The sequence below is a fragment of the Boleophthalmus pectinirostris genome, unplaced genomic scaffold, assembly GCF_026225935.1.
Source record: "Boleophthalmus pectinirostris isolate CB_2022bp ecotype Guang Dong unplaced genomic scaffold, ASM2622593v1 HiC_scaffold_15, whole genome shotgun sequence".
NCBI classification, from domain to species: domain Eukaryota; kingdom Metazoa; phylum Chordata; class Actinopteri; order Gobiiformes; family Gobiidae; genus Boleophthalmus; species Boleophthalmus pectinirostris.
The window spans coordinates 9,666,390-9,686,373 of NW_026571070.1; the positions used below are offsets into that span (position 1 = coordinate 9,666,390).

Here is a 19,984-nt window from a genome sequence, read left to right on the forward strand (position 1 = left end):
AGGAGTAGTAATAGGAGAAGTTAGGTCGCTTACCGGTTTTGCAAACATTTTCTCCAAATATAACAGAAAACACATATTTAAAGGCGTAGTACTTGATTTTTACAGTCTTAAAAACGTGTAAAAAAAACAGAACTAGTTCATTTTAAACAGTTTACAGTGGTCTTAAATGATTTCTTACTTATTTTATGCATTCCAAATGTCCTAATTATTCACTGTGATGAGTTTAGAAGCGATTTTCACAACTCTCAGAAACCAGAGCTGAGTGTAGAGCTAACAAAAACTACCATACTAATGCGCACTTCCTGATTAACGGACGATAAAACGCTTTATAATTAAATTTCGGATTTCCGGTCATTGCGTAATTCATACTGGGAAGAATTTTCCGAAAAAGTGAGCATCAAACCTCCATGTTTGTTTTCTCAGTGGGATGTGTCTATTGACAAAGTCGACCTTTTCAAGTCTTTTGAACCATATCGCTTTTGTTTCTGGTTTTGATTTTGTCATATTTCAGTTTTAGGATTTGGACATCGTAATTGTGTGGTTGCTGGATGTCTTAACAGCAGAAAACAGCTCGAGAAATTTGTTTGCGAACTCTATAAATGCAAAAGGGAATCAGATGTGACTGCAAATCTCCTTTCAAACTGTTTCCCTTCTGAACGGAATTGAAAAATAGTGAAAGGTGAAGGCGATGGGCAGGATTGATCCACAGGAAGGACCAAAAAGGAAACATTTGGCTGCCTAAGAAATCATCCCGAGTTTGCAGCGAACATTTTGTACGTGGAGTGCCAACAAAGCAAAACCCCGATCCCTCACTCATCCTTGGTTACGAATTTAAAAAGTCAACGCCAAAGTGAAAGGCACCAACGGTTCGCCAGGAAACTCCTTCCGCTGCAAAGCGACCTAGACGTGATGTTGCTGTAAAACCACAAGAACAAGAAAGTGCAGCTCAGCCTGTTTGTCTTCTGCACCTCTCGATTAACAAACGGGATCCTGCTTTGATGGTGCTCCACATACAAAATGTTCACCGCAAACTCGGAATGATTTAGGCAGTCAAAGGTTTAATTTTTGGTCCTTCCTGTGTATCAATCCTGCCCATCGCCTTCACCTTTCACTATTTTTCAATTCCGTTGGGAAGGGAAACAGTTTGAACAGAGGTTTGGAGTCACACACATCTGATTCTCTTTTTCATTTATGGAGTTCGCGAACAAATTTCTCAAGGCGTTTTCCAGTATTAGGACGTCCAACAACCACACTATTACGATGTCCGAATCCCAAAACTAAAATATGACAATATCAGAATCAGAACCAAAGCAATATCATTCAAAAGACTTGAAAAGCTCGGCTTTGTCAATAGACACATCCCACTAGGAAATCAAACACGGAGGTTTGATGCTCACTTTTTCGGTAAATCCTTCCCAGTATGTATTGCGCAATGACCGGAAGTCCGAAAGTGCACAGCAGACTTATTTTGACCCCAAGAGCTGCTTATACTATATATCGAACAAGACAAATTTTACTGAAATACACTGAAAATAAAATTGGATACAGGCCTTTTAAAGCTTTTTGCTCAAACCAGAATTTGGGGGATTTTTTAGTAAAGACTTCTATCACATACCCACATTTCCTCTTCTTGTTTTCTCCTCTTGAGGGTTGAATAGTTGAACTGTCTTTCCATGTTTTGTTCAGACGATGAAGCTTCCTGTCTATAAACAAAACTGTAAATAATTTCACGACTTTCTCAGGTTTTTACGATGCATCCGAGTCCGAGCCGCGACTCAAAACAAAAGCACAGCGTCACGTGACCTGGAAGTGGGGTCACTCCGGGTCGGTTCAAGTCTTCTACTGTACGCAACGTGTGTTTAATGCAGCCCTTTAAAAAGCAACAAAACATTCCTTTTAATTTCACAAAATTTCGAGAAAACTTACGATTACGTGATATCGAAATGTATGATTTTTTTTTTTTTAAGTGAGAAGCAGGAATAACAATAGCAACCCTCGTGCCTACATTTCCCACAATGCATCTGGGCTTCACTATGAGGCGTAGACATGTACAGGAAAATGGAGTCTTGAATGTTTGTTTTTTTAATCATATTTAAAGACAATCAACAAAATTTTATTAAAAAAAACATAGTCCTGCTTCTGTCTGTATGAGTATTGTTGTATTATTAGCCTGATCAGCCAAACTCACGCACTTCAGTTAAAACAAAGTCTGGAATATCATCACTTTTCATGTAATTCTACCAAAACTGGCAGGATTTATGCAAAGTTTCTTGGATCTGATCGGACGTGCAGTTTGGAAGTCGAAAGTCTGGACACATCTTCACATTTAATTATTTTTAGCACACAAAAAAAAAGCCCTGCAGTCTGAACGTAGCCTAAGACAGGACTAAACCATGGTCTACCCCAAATGTCAAATGTATTTTTCAAACTTCAACTTTGAATCTAGAAAGAAAATGAAATCAAGCAAATTAATCCACACAAAACATTTTAAAAAGTACAAAATCTGTCCACACTTTTGACTATAGAGCTTGGAAAATGATTGTGACTGTAGTGCAAAACTGTGATCGAGATCATGTTAAAAAGTAAACAAAAAGCTGTGGAACAACCTGATGAACTGAAAACTTCTGAATGAACTTTAAGACGAAGAGTGTTTAGCATCTTTAAATCTCCTAGACTCACTGAAAATACTATGAATCCCGAGCTCTACGTGTCCTTCCAATATTGTGCAGTTCATTCTTTGTCAAAAATCTGCTGGAAAAACAAGCTGACTTCAACAACACAACTGTCTGATCAGGCTCTTCTATGTGTTTTACTGTTTAAATATATAAATAAAGGGAAATGATTTTATGTTTTAAATGGTTATATAAGTCTGCCTCTAAATGTACAGCTCTGGGAACAGGATGTAAAAGGGTTTTTTTGTGTTATGATAAAAAATGTTTATGACAAAAATGGGAAAAGCTTTCTTCTTCTTTACCTCCTTGTTCTTTTAGCGTTTGTCCTGCTGCTACCGGCCGCCATTTTGTATTCGCAGCGACGGCCGGACTTTATAGTAAAATAATAAAATTCATTATCAGACAAAAGATATTGTTTTTTGTATTGTTTTTTTCTTTCCGGAAAACCATGTACCTCCATTATTCTTCCACTCTGCACTCTCTGTGGTAAACCTCTGTTGTAGCTTTATCTGCCTCAGGGCTGATTGACAGTAGTGGCTGCCAATCTGTGCCATCGGTCTGGGAGAGGTGTCATGCCCAAGGGAACAACAACCTAGCTGTAATCAAATTCAATACAATTCAGCAAACATTTGGTTATAACTGGAGCCGCTGTTTCCCCAAAATGTTGATGTAAAAAATTGACATATCAACATTTATTCTACGTTAAAGGTCCTATATTGCACGAAATTGACTTGATATAATGTTTTTTAAAAAGCCATTTTAGGGTGACCAGAATTTTAAAATAAAAAACTTGAACATTCCTGTTTTTTTGGTGGTTGGTAATAATAAAATTGTGAAACAAGTGCATAATTAAGGAAAATTGTTATACACTTCATGACTAAGTCAGTATAGTCACATTTTCTTTGTGTTTTGGTCTTTTTTAAGCATCTTTTCTGTATTTTACCTAAACAAATGTCAATGTATGTTTCTCTTTACTGTTGGCAAGTATTAAGTTGGTCAAAATAAGGACACCTAGGACATTTCTTATGTAAAACTGGGACAAATCAGTGGTTTTGGATAAATCTGCTGGACAGGGGACACAGGGCTCAAAACTGGGACTGTCCCGGGTAAATAGAGACATCTGGTCACCCGAAGTATTATACATTTATGCGTGGTTATTGAAATAATCCGTGTATCATTCGTTTTTCAAAATAAAACCAAAGATAAGAAAATGGAAAAAAAAAACTATTTTCTTCATTATTTGCCTCCAAAACCAAAATGAAAAAAAAAGATAATGATTTGTTTTTTTTCAGTTTTTGATTTTGTGTTTAAATGAATAATGGACTTGAACTGCAATGTCGGACTTTTGCGCCGCATACGGACTGAACTAAGACTAAAATAGGATGGTGCGCCTCGGTAGACTGTGATGTGATCAGGACTGAGCCCGAGACTAGACCGGGACCAGACCGTGACTGAGACCAGTACTGAGACCAGAACCACACCAGAACTGAGACTGGGATCAGACTGTGACTGAGGTTCAGTCCTGATTCAGTCCGTATGCGGAGCAAATGTCTGGCATCACAGTTTACATCATGGAAACGGGAAACGGCCGTTATCCGTTTTATCCATTATTCATTTAAACACAAAATCGAAAACTGAAAAAACAAACCCTCTATCATCAATTTTTTTATTTTTTTATTTTTTTTTTTTTTGGTGTTGGAGACAAATAATGAAAGAAAATAGTTGTTTTTTCGTTTTCTTATTTTTGGTTTTATTTATTTATTTATTTTTAATTTAATTTACGAATGACACGCGGATTTGAAATGAATCGTGCCCAGCGTGTCTGTCACATTGTTTTTTTTTTCAATAAAGCTGAGCGGTTTTGAACGCCCTGTGGTGCACATGCGCAGACCGGTGGATTTGTTAGCCTAGCCCAGCGCTAACCGCGTAGTGAAACATCCCGTACTTTATCCGTCTGTAAACACTAAACTGTTCACTGTTGGTCTGTTCTGTCGAGGGGAATTTACATCGACCAAGGCGTGAAAGAGAATGCCCAAAAATAAAGGTAAGTGACGGGAAGATTTAGCGTGTTAATTTGGGTTTTATTTGTGATCTGCGTTGATCCGTCCCGCCGCACCGTGAAAACGTGACACCGCACGGCTAATGCTAGTTAGCACCGTGACCCAGAAATCACACATTTAAACAAAAAAAAACGCCACTGAAATCTCTTATTTTTCGTCAGGTTCGTGTTGTTTTGACTCAAGAGCCTCGTTGTTATCGGCATCATCTTCCCTTGTTGTTGTGGCGCAGATAAAAGTAAACAATCTACGGAGCTAACATGCTAAAGGCTAGTTAAACCGCACCCGCTGGGCCGTAACATCTGGATTAATGTTATCAGTTTATCACAGTTTAACTCCTGTCATGGCGTTTTACTTTGTGTTTAAAGCTAAAACGCGTCGCTGCCGAATATAAATCGATTATTTAGCGACGTGCGTCTGTAAAAAAATGTGATGTAACAATGGGGTTTTACAGCGGGGGGTTTGGGTTTTGTTTTACACACGAATCCCCGTCTAAAACCTGAGAAAGTCAAGTTTGTACAAATATCGAGCTGTGAGATGGAAGTTTAAAGTTGTCTTTCGTGGTGTTTGTTCACAGGTAAAGGAGGAAAGAATCGGCGACGTGGAAAGAACGAGAATGAGTCTGAGAAGAGAGAGCTCGTGTTCAAAGAGGACGGACAGGGTGAGAGGCGCAGCGTTAGGCTGACCACATTTTCACGATTCAACACTTGGACACACGCACACGCACTGGTTTGGATGGTTGGTGTAAATAAAATGGTGAAAAGAACGCGTAACATTGTGTATTCTCATTCAGGGATGTGCAAAAATATTGAAATATCGATATCGTGTCATTTAATGTGATGATACAGTATCGATATCGTGGGCTGCTGTGTCAATATATCGCCAAGAGTATTTTTTGGTATATTTTACTAAATTATTTTGTTACAGCGCTACAGTTTTGTTGTTTGTTTAGTAGAAAGAAACTCGTTTATGTGACACATTTGACATTTTCATTGTTTTGATGAGTAAAATTAGTGGGTTTCATATTAACTTGGCACAAGAAGTGATTTAACAAAGACTTTTAGTATCACACCCATCATTTGCCCTTTATTTTTACAGAGCCTTATCAAATCAAAAGTGCGTTGTACCGAGAGATGTATCGTATCTGCAACTTCTTAATGATACTCAGGCTGATTTTCATGTCAGACATAATCTGAGGAATTTCTCACGCTGCGTATTTTTGCTTTATGGTCATGTTTTTCTGTATTTTGGCTCAACAAATGACAATTTATGCTCCTCTTTACTGTTGGCATTGATCAGATTAGTGAAAAATTGTCATAGTCCAGTTTTAATCCTGGTTTAGATCAGAGGTAGTCCTGGTTTAGTCTTAGTTTAGTCCTGGTTTAGATCAAATTGGCCAAAAATAGGGAGACTTGGGACATTTCTTGTATAAAACTGGGACAAATCACTGGTTTTGTATAAATCTGCTGGGACAGGGGACACGGCCCAAAACTGGGACTGCCCTGGGTAAACACGGTCGTCTGGTCACTCTATGCAAAATGCCACTGAAATGCAAAATACACTTTATTTGTAACATACAAATTATTAAGGACATAGTTGGCTGGTAAGCGGTGTTTACCACCAATTGAAGAGAATATAGTGGCCCCTTTATTGTCTAAATTTCACCTCCATAGTCTTAAAACAACCCTGACTCTACATTGAACTAAGGGAACTACACTAAATCAGTTTATCTATTATAGCAAAAAAAAAAACAATGATACTAACTGAAACTGAACCTAATTTAACCTTAAAATGTCACAATGAACTATAGAAATAACTATTTTACTAGTCAGCTACTAAAATAATCAGCTCTACTTTGTTTCTTAGTATTGTCCTAAACATAAAATCCAATAACTACTTTTTAATACATATTTCAAGAGTCATATTTACTCCACAAATAGTATGAGTAAAAAATAACATAACATGAATAATTTTTTTAGTCTGAATGTAATGTAAGAGAAACAATGGCTAAGGATTGAAAGGCATCAAGGGTGGTATGTTTTGTCCCCTCCCTTTTTTCCAAATTTTTGTCTCTTTTGTCGTCTCTGGCATTGTCTTCTCCTGATTATTCTCGTCTTTTCTACATTGTTTTCCTCTTATCTGGAGTTTGTTTCTTCCCTTTTCGAGCAACCTTAGGAAATTCAGTTGTGTTTTAGCCTTTGACTGGGTGTTGTTTCAATAATATCTCTAGGGAAAATAGAGTTCAGATGACTTGCCCTGCCTCTTTAAGGTTGTGTCCTAAGACAGTGTGTTTCATAATAGTTGAGAGGTATACAACGCAACATCTGAGGCAATTTAACCCTTCCAGACCCACAGTATCGTATACAATATCTGGGAATATGTTTTATATAACCACACATAACTGTTAAACCATAAAAGACAGAAATGTACTTTTTTCCCCTTGAACAGCTGAGACTTCCAGCATTATCCTGTGTCACATGCACACTCTTGCCATTTTTATTTGAATGGTTTATTTCACTCAAAATGTAGAAATACAAACGTAAAACACACCATCGAAATGCAGGAAATGATGTGACTCTGTGCCTCGGGCCTGTTTCCATCACTGGCACCAGTAAAGTCATGTGGCCATTGGAATTTTTGTTTTGTTTTGAGGCAATATGCATATTTTTAGTTTAGTTAGACTTGATTTTTTTTTTTCACTTTTGTTGCTAAGGCCCTAAATTAAGAATTTTTTTATGTCCAAAAGGTCGTTTTTATACATGTTTGCTGTGTGTTTTTTAATGAAAGAGTGTGAATTTTATTTTCCTTTTTGTATTTCTGATCTATTGCTTTTAGTACAGCCGTATGACACAACTACAGCAGCAGATTCTGAAATAACAGGTTGTATTGGAAAAAAAAAAAAGTATAACACTTCATTAGGCGGCAAAAGGTGGAGTTTTAACAGCAAAATGAAGAAAAAAAAAATCCAGGTGAGGACTATTGTACAAAAATTGCGTTTACGTCTGGAAGGATTAGGTTCAGGTTTAATATATTTATTTGTTTATTTCGAACATGTGTCGTCCACATATAAGAAGTTGCCAATACGATAAATACCTTTATTTCGATTCGATACGGTTCAATAAAACTAAAGGCAAAATCCATAAAGGCTGTGATACTTATTCTTTGTTCAACCACTTCTTGTGCAAAATTAATATGAAACACAAAATTTTACTCATCAAAACAGTGAAAATGTCAAATGTGTCGCATAAACACGTTTCCTTTCTCCAAACAAGCGACAAAAACTGCAGCACTGTACCAAAATAATCTAGTAAAATATACCAAAAAATACTCTTGGTGATATATCGACACAGCAGCCCACGATATCGATACTGTATCATCACATTAAACGATTGGATATCTCGATATTTCAATATTTTTGCACATCCCCACACAATGCAGGTTAACGACAAATGTGAAGAAAGTACATAGTAAAACTAAAATAAATACAGTCAAAAATAGATATCTCAGACAAAGACTTATCTCTAAGTACATATGAATCATGCTGATGCCATAAACATTCCCCAGGAGTGTGATGCTAACTGTAGGCACTGCTCTGTCTGCGGATTTATTAGACTTTAATCTGAGCTTTATTTAACACCATCCGACCAGAAAGAACCGACTTGGTAGGAACTACAACAGGTGAGAGGATTTGTGCGCTCAAGCAAAGTCTCTCACACCTAAAATTAGTGTCAAACTGTTTTTCACTTAGTCTCTTGCCAGTTTAGGTGAAAATGAAACGCCTAAACGGGACTTCCTTTCCATTTTGTGCTTGAAACTAGAGTGGAAAAGGTGTAGTCCACTTTTAGACCTGGTTTAGCTCTAAATCAGACCTACAATAGTCCTGTTATAGACTTGGTTTAGATCTGGTAGTTATCAGAAAGCCAAATCCTCTAGTTTAAATGCCTGAAGATCTAGTTAATGTTTATTTTATTTACATTCTCTGATGATATGTGGGTGTAAATGTGTAATAACTTTCCGTATGACTCGTATTTATTTATTTTTATTTGACAGGGACAGTGCAGTCGTGCTTAGTCACAGACAAAACACGCAGCTGATGTGACACGTACAGAGTGTGAACCTAGTGCTGATTAACTCCTGTTCCTTTTTATTTAACTGATTGTAGGATTTAGACAAAAAAAGTTTATCTAACACACTTTACAACAGTGCAATTTCACTTTTCACACACTCCCACATTCAAACACAGGTTCACATTCACACAACACAGTATTTAGAGGTGGGTACGACTTTGGTTTGTTTTTAATCGGACGATCTTGGACTGAGCCTGAATGTGAGAATCAAACCAACTCCACTAATAATGTCGCCGTGTTCTCTTTTTTTTTTCAGAGTACGCTCAGGTGATTAAAATGTTGGGGAACGGGCGTCTGGAGGCGATGTGTTTCGACGGCACCAAACGACTCTGCCACATCAGAGGAAAGCTCCGGAAAAAGGTTCGTCCAACATCTGCGTGATCCAGATTCAGTCTTTTCTCTCGTCAATGATCAGTTTGGGTTTTTGATTGAGAGATCCGCAGTTGGGTTGTCAAAAGTATAAAAAATCGGATATTTATCGATACTATAAACATGTAACAAAACTAGATACTCATTTGAGCAAGTATCACATTCACAAGACGGAAATTACCGTATTTTCCGGACTATAGGGCGCGCTCTTAAGCCTCCAACCCCATCAAAAAATGACTGCGCACCCCACAATCCAGAGCGCCCTATACACGAATCTAGTCGGATGTCCCAGCATGACTTCAGTAAACTACAAAGCCGCAGGGAAGGTAAACACTCATTCAGCAGGCAGCGACCACGCCGCAAAAACACCCACAGCCACACTCATCACTCCACGCCGACGAGGAACAGAACGGAGGAACGAACCGAAAAAGCGAGTGCAATGTGCCACTTCTAGACACAACTGCACAACTGAGTCACTGCGAACACGCCGACAATCCAGCGGTCCCAGACAGCACCCTCCCTACACGCCACAACTGAACAAAGACCAGAGTCACCGTGAACGCCACAAACAAACAAAACCACTCACCCATTCAACTGTTGTGTTTCGTTTAAAGTCCGGTGCAATTTATTTGTGAAAAAAGTTTGAAAATAGACCATTTAATGACCGTGCGCCCTATAGTGCGGAAAATACGGTAACCTTTCCTGAACTTGACAATTCTTTGAAAATTCCCCACATTTTCCAAGCTGAAGTTCCCATGGGAAATTTCATGAACATTTTTGAAAATTGACCAGGAACTGTCCACGCCTTTTTGAAACTGACAGCGAGAAATATTTTACCACAGAATTCTGACCTCAGTTTTAAAAGTCCTTGTGAGGTTTTAGTCACGTTATAATGTTGTTAATCAAAAACAGACCTGGAGTTGAGTTTTGTTTCATTCACATGTTTGAGTAACGCTGCATTATTAGTCTGTCTACCTCCACCTTGAGATGTCACGAAGCAGTAGTTTTTCAAGTGAACAGCGCCTTTTACCTTTGGTTGAGCAGAGATTTGAAATGTCAAGGCTGAAATCATCCAAAGTGAAGATGTATGGAGTTTAAAAAGCACTTCCACCTTGCTATGTCAGGAACTTTTCTGTTTGATAGAAGGACTCGGCATAAATAAGCAGGATTTGTGTTTAAAAATGCATGAATAAAACTATAAATAAAAAAATTGAACTCCGGGTATGTTTTTGATGAGCAAAAATAACAATAGACCAGAAAATAGCATAATATCGTCTGTTTAAGATACAGGCTGTTGTGTTGTGTTTATGTAGAGATGTGATCCCAGCTCTTCGTTCTGTTCCTTCTCAGGTCTGGATCAACACGTCAGACATTATTCTGGTGGGCCTCAGAGATTACCAGGTGTGTAGTGACTTTCTTAATTTATTTATTCACAGTGCTCATTATTACTGTAAATCTATCAGTATTTGGGATAAAATGTGTTGCAGAAATCCATATCTTGAAGTAAAACTAAACACAAAATCCACTTTTTTTCGTTACTAAACTGTATATGTTGATTTGATAGCGTTAGACTTCATTTAGAATAGACTTAGACAAACTTTACTGAAATTATTTGGACACAGTAGCTCACACATCACTATATATTATAATTCAGAAGGGGAAAAATCCAAATTTATGCGGCAAACTGGGTACATTTTTAGCTTTTGGGTCTAAAATGATTTAATCTAATACAGTTCATACTATCTTTAACGATTTAATGTGTGTGGAAATGCTTTTCTTATTCATAATTGCAGAAAAAATATGTAAAAATAGATTAATGTTTTAAATGTAATGCAGACCAAATTACTTTTTTTGGTCTTTAACTAAAGTCATGAGAATCTTTAAAATAAAACAGTGAAGTAAAACTACATTCGTACACAAACTTCTGGTTGAGTTTGATTCATAGTTTAGAGCCACTTTGACAAAGCAAAAGTCATTTATCACTGTCACTTCTTATGCTTTAATTTACAAAAAATAGTCTATAATATTCAAGCCTTAACTTCATATTAAAACATCCAACCATTGTCAGTGTTATTAAAGTAATGGTTTTGAATTTGTCTTTTAGGACAACAAAGCTGACGTCATCCTCAAATACAACACGGACGAGTCTCGGAGTTTGAAAGCCTACGGGGAGCTGCCAGAGCACGGTGAGTACAGGAACAGTGTCCAGCAGAGGGCCCCAGTCTCATAAAGAGCAGGAGTCTCCAGTCTGGTGTTCGGGTTATACACATGATCACAACATTCTGAATATATAGAGTGAGTGGCAATGGCAGGTAGTGACATTTTCTTCTGTAAGAGCTTCAAATGCATCCAAAATGTGAAAGAGCTGCACTTCTGATTAAATATTTAGTTTGTATCTGATATTTAATGACTAGTATACGTCCATGGACCACAATAAAAAATACATGGAACACTGTGGGATTACACAGATATAAGGCCACATGGGAATAGAAAAGAAAGTCTTATGATTTAATGTTGAAAATCACATTCTATTCTGTTTTTATTATCATCGAGATATTGGAATCCGTATTGAGTATAGAGTCTATATTTGACATTTCAGTTTCTTTCCAAACCCTGTGTGATATCAGGACCTAAATCTATTTTCTTTTTTTTTCTCTTCAGCTAAAATCAACGACATAGACGGGACCGGACCCGAAGACGATGAAATCCAGTTTGATGACATGGGGGATGACGTCGATGAAGTCGATGATGTAAGAACAGAATTATTATCATTTTATTTAACAGTAAAATAAATCATGTATGGGTTTTTCATAAAAACACATACATACACATTTCATAAATTCCTTAGATTAATGCGGGTTTTAAAATCAAGATTTTGAAACATGGCAAAATTGTGAAATCGAGGATTAAGTAATTGAAGATTATCTGTGATTTTCTAATTTGCAAATCAGGATTATTGTACAATTACATGTGTGTATCTATACAAATGTAACTGAAGGTGGTTTACAATTTCTTAAATAACACTTTATGATAAGAATGAATATTAGTGATGGTGAGATGAAGCCCTGAAGCGTTCCATCCATTTGCTCGACTCTTGAGCCGATGCTTCAAGGTGCTTCATTTGCTCCACTGCGCCATCAAGTGGACAAAAAATATAACAGGTAAAGTGATAATAGAACAATGAACATGATCATTGAGGTTATGATGGAAAGATTTATATTGAAAAATGAATGATTAAATATTTGAATGTTTGTGATTTCAGCATAAATTGTGAACTTATTAACATGGAGTCTGTGTTAATGATATAATGGTCAGGTTTATTTAATGACATCATTATTACTATATACCTTATTAGGAGATATAGGAGATGATATTCTTTTTCTTGCTGGCTCCATTGCAAAAAAAAGAATCTCAAATAGAATGTACCAAACTCGCAATAACCAAAAACCACAAAATGTGAGGGGGAATCTGTTGCGTTTCACTGGCTCTTATGTGCCAAATGCACGAAGAACTTCCTGAACCAGTTGCGGGCGGTTCGTGAGGCTTCGAACGTCACCACATACGTCACCGATACAAGCCTCAATGCGTGCTTCACCAAAACCATCCTGGATTACTTGGCACACACGTCGAAGCCTCGACACGGAGGACACATCACTAATGAAAATTTAAAGAGCTTTCCAGTGCACCTTTTAAACACTCCAAATGTAATGTGTTGCGCTTTCTTCTCTTTCAGATCTAATCTTCTGCTCCTGCTGGATACTCACATTGACACTTCACGCCGATGATAATAAATATTTTTACTAAGATCAGCCTGAACAAGTTTAAAAGTTTATTCAAATAGAAAGTCAATTACTGTCTTTGCATTTCGCATCAGGAGAAAAGAAAATCGCCACTGACTCAAATAAATGTGGCGTCTAAGAAATGTAACTGGTGTGAGTGAAGTTTAAAGTCCGCCCGGCGACTGGTGACGCCACCGGCGGCGGATTGGACAGTTGAGGCTGAGCCCAGCATTGTAACGATCAAGAGCATTGCTAGACATTTTAGGTTTGTTGTTTTTTTTTTTTTTTCCCCCCCTCCTTCTTCTTTGTCCAAATTTGCTCTCTTGCCACACGCACGTCTCATCATCAGTTCGAAACACCACTCTTTTTAAGATGTATTTATATTGATTTCACTCTATGTGGAATAGTAAACAGCCAATAAATGAATAAACCATTTTGTGTTTTTTCCCCTTTTCTCAAGTTTGTCTGTTGTTAATCTGGTTTTTTGTTTGTTTGTTTTTTTGAGAGGTTCGGCTACTGTTGCTAGATTCATACCAAACCAGTGAAATTCTATTGATGTTTCACGCAGGGGTGGTTGTACATTAATATCTGTAGCTGTTACCATGGCGACGCAACGCACACATTAGCAAAAACTGGCCAAAAAACTAAGATATTCTGAAAACTCAAGATTTAAACAAGACATTTTCAGGAGCCTTGAGTTTTTCAACCAAAAAGTAAGAGCGACTTACTGTAATTTCACGTGTGACTTCTGAAAATGTGTCGCTGAAATCCGTTTTTGTAAGTTTCCCCGAGTTCTTAAAAACGTTTTTGGGCCAGTGTTTGTCATTGTGTGCATTTTTTTTTTTTATTACAAAAAATGTTAATCACCATGGCAACAGTCCTAATTTTACTGAACTGAAAAATAGAGGCAAATTTAACCCAGTTATGTTATGTCCTTAAATTCTTTTTAAATTAAGTTCTTTTAAGTTTTTACAATCTTGTGTACTATTAAATTCTTATGTAATTTTAACCTCAGCAAATAATTAAATAAGTTACAAAACCGAGATAATGGATAAAAATACCAACCAAGTTTGAACCATTGTAGCATTTAACTTTTAACTTGTTCAGATTAAGGATTTGATTTAAAACGTGCTTTTATTTTATTTTGGTATGAATCTTGCTCGGGTTTTGTTTTTGTTGTAATTTTCACATGCTCTGTTTTCGTCTCTATAATGAAGTTTTAGGCCGGTGTTTACAAACCTGCGTAAACTGTAACTGAAGTAAATGTAGTTCAGCTGGTTTGGTTGTTAATGGCTGTTTTATAAATCAGATTAAAGCACTAACGATGAATGATACTAAAAAACAGTTATAATTAAAAACCTTAACATGTTTTGTATTGGTTCCTATTTCTTCATGAACTGAACTTGCTTGTAAACTTAAAGCTGCACTGTGTAACTTTACCGGAGAGGGTCGGCCACCTGTTTGTCTTGCGTTTATTCAACTACAGACGCTTTTATTGTTCGAAAAGTATCTTAAAAAACATGAATTCTTATTGTGATTAGGGTTGCCTTTCCACAAATTGAACTTGTAATTTAGTCTGCAAGTTTCCATGGCGATTCTTAAATTTATGATGATACTGCAGAACATTCTGGACACATCAACATGGAGACGAGGACGGACCCTCCACCAGACAAACCGCACAGTGCACATTTAACATTTGAGGTTATATTTTGATCTTAGAAATTAAAACTCAAATCAAACTAAATAAAAATAAAATAAAAGTAGGCCTAGAAAAAACACAATAACACATTTATTTGCAAATATTCTGTGTTTAGAATAGCGTGACCAGATTTTCAAAATAAAAAACTGGGATGCCCCAGTTTGTGGTGGTTGGAAGTAATAAAATTGTGAAACGAGTGCATAATTACACTGGAAAAAGACAATATCTAGGTAAGTAAAATGACTTAAATTTAGAACATTTTACTTTATTTGAGTCGATTCAACTTGACAAGTAAAATTATCGACCAAAGGAACAAGTGTGTTTTTCTTAATTCAAGCAACATTCCATTTTGTTTCTTATTTTAAGTGCAAGAAGTTGTTGTTTTTCTTATTTTAAGGGTAACAAGATGTATTTTCATATTTAAAGTACAAAAAGTCTGGTTCCACTGGCAGATCATTTTACTTGTCAAGTGAAATTTACTCAAATCAAGATAAAACTTTCTTAATTCAAGTCAACTTAACTTGGCTAGATTTTGTTTTTTGCAGTGTAAGGAGAAATGTTCTGCACTCGGCCCATTCATGATTAACGTGAGCCAGTTTAGTCACATTTTCTTTGTGTTTTGGTCGTTTTTAAGCAGCTTTTCCGTATTTGACCTAAACAGATGACAGTTTATGGCTCTCTTTACTATTGGCAGGGATCAAATTGGAATGAAACAAATCACTGGTTTTGGATAAATCTGCTGGGACAGGGAACACGGGGCTCAAAACTGGCCCTAAATCACCAAAAAAACATATTTAAAATGTCTTAAAGTACATATAAAAATAATTGCTCACTCAACTCACTATATGGTGTTATCTGGTAAGGCAAAGCTCTCGATTTACCGTCAATCTACGTTCCTCGCCTCACGTATGGTCATGAGCTCTGGGTAATGACCGAAAGAACAAGACTGCGGATACAAGCGGCCGAAATTTGTTTTCTCTGATTGGGTGAGGAGCTGAGTCACACGGCAGGAGCTCAGAGTAGAGCCGCTGCTCCTCCACGTCGAGAGGACCCAGTTGAGGTGGCTCAGACATCTGTTCCAGATGCCTCCTGGACGCCTCCCTGGAGAGGTGTTCTGGGCATGTCCCACCAGGCCCCTGGGAAGACCCAAGACACGCTGGAGGCACTATGTAAGGCACTCAACCCGCCTGAGCATCTTGGGATCCCCCTGGAGGAGCTGGAGGAAGTGTCTGGGGTGAGGGCAGTCTGGGAGTCCCTGCTTAGACTGCTGCCCCCACGACCCGGCCACAGAAAAAGTGGAAGAAAATGGATGGATAAATTCTAAATAAGTAGCAAAAAAGAGCAAGAGACTGATGTCAAATAAGACATAATTATATAAATGTAAATGTACAAGTCAAAATAAAATAAAATAAATAAATAAATAATAAAACATAAAATCTCAGCTTTATACAAGAGGTCACAGGAAGACAGAGAACCAATGATATGATGATTGACAGGGCATAGAGTTATCCGTTACATAAGGGTGAGTTGTTGTACAGTTGTAGGGAGTATTATCAAGAGTAAATGTGATATGATGAGTAAATGTGTATTTTTTGGAGACTGAACCAGGAGACGGTGTTTGAAGTATATTTCTGGGTGAGTTTTATGGTATTTTTAGCGCCGCTGCTTCAGTCTGACGTGACCCGGGGTTGGCGTTGTGTGTGAACGTGTGAACGGCGCTGACCCACATCGCGCGCGTCCACTGCCCCGTGCGCACGCGTGCCACAATGACGTAACCCCGCCGCTGGGCTAGTGTGCTGCACGTGCGCTTTCCGGCACGAGGAGGCAGAGGCAGCACGCGGCAATCAAGCAGAAAACACACCAGACCTGGATGATCGTTCAGTCAGTCCAGCGAGCGGTAAAATGCAAAAAAGCAATAATGGTTCATGTATGTGCGTGATTTTGATCCCGGATCGTTTAAAAATACAGTTTAATTCGTCTCTGAAATGTGTTTGATTGATCAGTGTAGGTCCATGATGTCATCGTCACAGAAAAATATGCAAATTACTTACATTATAACTGTGTCAGATCTGTGGAGAAGCGTCCCGTGTTCACAATAAGGATGCATGTTTTTCAAGTCATTTCTGTCTGCAACTGCAACTTTATTTATAACGCATTTTAAAACAACACAAGTGCTACAGAACATCATTAAATAAGAACGATAAAAACACTAAAACAATATATGAATAAAACCAGAATGTATCAAAAACAATCTAATAAAAAAATGTCAACAACTCAAACTGTGTCAAAGGCCAAAGTGAACAAGTACGTTTTAATAAAAGATTTTAAAACAGGTACAGAAGAGGCCTGTCTAATGTGTAAAGGCAGCTCAGTCATTTCTTTCAGTAATAAACATCAAATTTTGCTTTTCGTGTATTTACGAGCAATTTTAAAGACCTATTGTGCTATTTTCTGCTCTATGTTAGAATATATTGTTGTTTCCTCATCACAAACACACCTGGAGTTGTGTTTTGTTTCATTGTTCATATGTTTCATGTTTAACACACAAAACGTTCAACTCAAAATACTCTGTTCCACCTTGTGACGTCATGCGGTAATACAGGAAGTGCTCGACTGGCTTAGACAAACTTTATTAATCCACAAGGGTAATTATTTTGGACATAAAGGCACGTAAAATTATTTGGACTGTGTTTTGAAACTCCTTACACTTTCACTAGAATCATTTCGATAATTTCGGCACTGGACTCGAAAACCACTTCATGACATCACAACGTGGAACAGAGCATTTTGAGCTTTGGAGATGTCGACAAATAATAAATAAACAATAAACAAAATAAATAAATAAACAATAAAGGTTTACTCAAACATGTGCGAATGAAACAAAACACAACTCGAGGTATGTTTTTGTTAAGCTAGCACCATTATAACATGGCTTAAAGCTCACAAGAGTAAATTTTACGTAATATAAGACCCCCCTTTTTTAATAACACTTAATTTGGCGCAGAAAGGAAGCCGCTTTTCTGCCACTTAGCCCCAATGGCAGCTAAGACAATGATCCACTTTTAGCTCGTCAACCAAATTTTACAAAAAAAAATTAATTATCTACGCCACATCTAATAAAAATAAATAAAACGTGCAAATGTCGTAGTCTGGGCATTTTAGCATCAGTGTTATTTTTACCCGTTGAAAGCGTAATATAAATAGATTAATCTCCGAGGCGCATTCACGGACGCCCCTCCTCTGTTTTTCCATCTGTCTGCTGCAGCTAGCATCATTTCTCATTAGTCACTCTGCGAGCCGCCCCTGAGCATCTTATCGTTGGATTTCTGTGTTATTTTTGATATTTTAGACACATTTTTTGCACATTTGAGGATGACCAAAGTGTCTCCTGGCCACGCGGAGATGACCGGTAAGAAACCATGACAACCGTTGGACATACATTTTAACGTTAATGCTTTTAGCGGTTTTTTTCCTAAAGCTAACTAGCAACATTTTTAATTATCTATGTTTTTTTTATTTAGTCAATATATTCACGATTGTTTTTTTATTGTTAGTATTTTTTTTTATTAATTTTTTTGTAATGATTTGTTGTCGTAAAGGTTTCATATAGATTGATTGACAGGTGTATGCGCGTAACGTTATGTCATCCGTGAGACTATACGCACTAGTTAACCTTATATATTTAACATTAATAATAATAATAATTGTACACGTGTAAGGTTGTTTTATCTAAATAGGCTGAATAAAAATAGCTCACACCTGCCTTTTGAATTCAGTCTAGCCTAGTTTTAATGTTATTTTAGGCAGAAACGTTACGTGGATTTTTATGGTTTTGTTTGCATTATTATTATATTTTACTATTACGGTTTTCAATCATATGGGTGGATCATAGTGGGAAAAGACCAGCGTTTAACATATATGACTGTTTTAATAATTTTAATTTAGGAAACATGCAATTATTTCAGCTTAATGTCTTGCTGTCTTAATGAAAATAAATATTAAACACATACTAAATAACATACTGTATATATTTGTAGCTGTTAGAACACACAATTAGATGATTATAACTGGCTGTGCGTGGTCAAAATGTCTTTTATATAGTGGAAAAATCATATTATTTCAGTAACAATAAATTTGCGAAGAAACGAAGATATAGTAGCCTCCTAGGACCTTGCGTCCACATATATGGACATATATACAGTATGTCTAACACATTTTGGGTTGTTCAGGCATTTAATAAATAGTTTTTGCAAATGATTATTTAGCTGAGACTTTATTGTGTTCTATCAAAATGATTAAAACAAAATGAATGTATTCATCTGGTCCCAATCAGCCCAACAAACAAAGAGAAATCAATAAAGCATGCCATAAGAGTTTGGGTCCTAGGAGGTTAAAATTTGTCTTAAACTGAGGTTTAAGGTGAAAGGAGAGTAGAATTAACCACAAAATTAAAGAAATAAATGCAATAAATATGCAAATTTTTGAAGATGGAGGCTACAGCTATAGGTTTGTTTTATATTTCATCAGATAGAGTTTTGTTATAAATGATATGGCTACTCAGTATTGAAACTGTGCATAGCTTTTAAACATATTCACAATATTCATAATCAATAATCCCCCCGGAGGAGCTGGAGGACGTGTCTGGGGTGAAGGAAGTCTGGGAGTCCCTGCTTAGACTGCTGCCCCCGCGACCCGGCCCCGGATAAGCAGAAAAAAATGGATGGATGGACAATATTCATCCTTATGCATAATTACATATTTTGCACCTCTTTATATCTGTTTTTGCATCTTGTAATGTGATATGAATCTTGTTTAACATATATTTATACTTGCAAAGAACCCCACAGCCCATAATTTAAGGGCCCGTATTATCTATGATCTATAAATGTTGTTTCCTCATCACAAACATACCCGGAGTTGTATTTTTATTTCATTCATAGATGTTTAACACACAAACCCAGCATATTTAGTCTGAGTTCTTCCATCAAGCAGAAAACAGGAAGCGCTCCACTGTGTTTTTAAACTCCGTATACCTTCACTAGAATCATTTGGATAACTTTAGCCCGGGAAAACAGACTAATAATCCAGGTTTACTCAAACATGTGTGAATAAAACAAAACACGACTCCAGGTCTGTCTTTGAGGAGGGAACAACATTATAACATGACTGAAGCTTCACAAGAGTCCGTTTTGTGTAATATTGGACCTTTAACTGTGTAACGAAATGACAAATACTACGGTGTGTCATAAGGGACAAAAAACGTTTATATCTATTCTTGAAA

The 19,984-nt window shown here is 36.9% G+C and overlaps 2 protein-coding genes across 5 annotated transcripts in view; both read left to right on the top strand.

Annotated features, from left to right (window-relative positions):
- The first annotated feature begins 4,552 nt into the window (after positions 1-4,552).
- On the top strand, positions 4,553-13,438 carry eif1axb (eukaryotic translation initiation factor 1A X-linked b). The gene is made up of 7 exons (XM_020923170.2): positions 4,553-4,716; positions 5,307-5,390; positions 9,113-9,216; positions 10,576-10,626; positions 11,330-11,411; positions 11,887-11,975; positions 12,959-13,438. Exons 1-7 carry the CDS (start codon positions 4,701-4,703, stop codon positions 12,962-12,964), a joined length of 432 nt encoding a protein of 143 aa, XP_020778829.1. The 5' UTR covers positions 4,553-4,700; the 3' UTR covers positions 12,965-13,438.
- Positions 13,439-18,005: 4,567 nt separating this feature from the next.
- LOC110158673 (MAP7 domain-containing protein 2-like) overlaps positions 18,006-19,984 on the top strand; it is a 50,091-nt gene continuing 48,112 nt past the window's right edge. For 3 of the 4 annotated variants that reach the window (XM_055151133.1, XM_055151136.1, XM_055151137.1), the window contains exon 1: positions 18,006-18,112. In XM_055151133.1, the coding sequence (XP_055007108.1) occupies positions 18,076-18,112 (37 nt within the window). In that variant the 5' untranslated portion in view covers positions 18,006-18,075. The remainder of the gene's footprint in view (positions 18,113-19,984) is intronic. The other variant, XM_055151135.1, reaches the window with a different exon arrangement.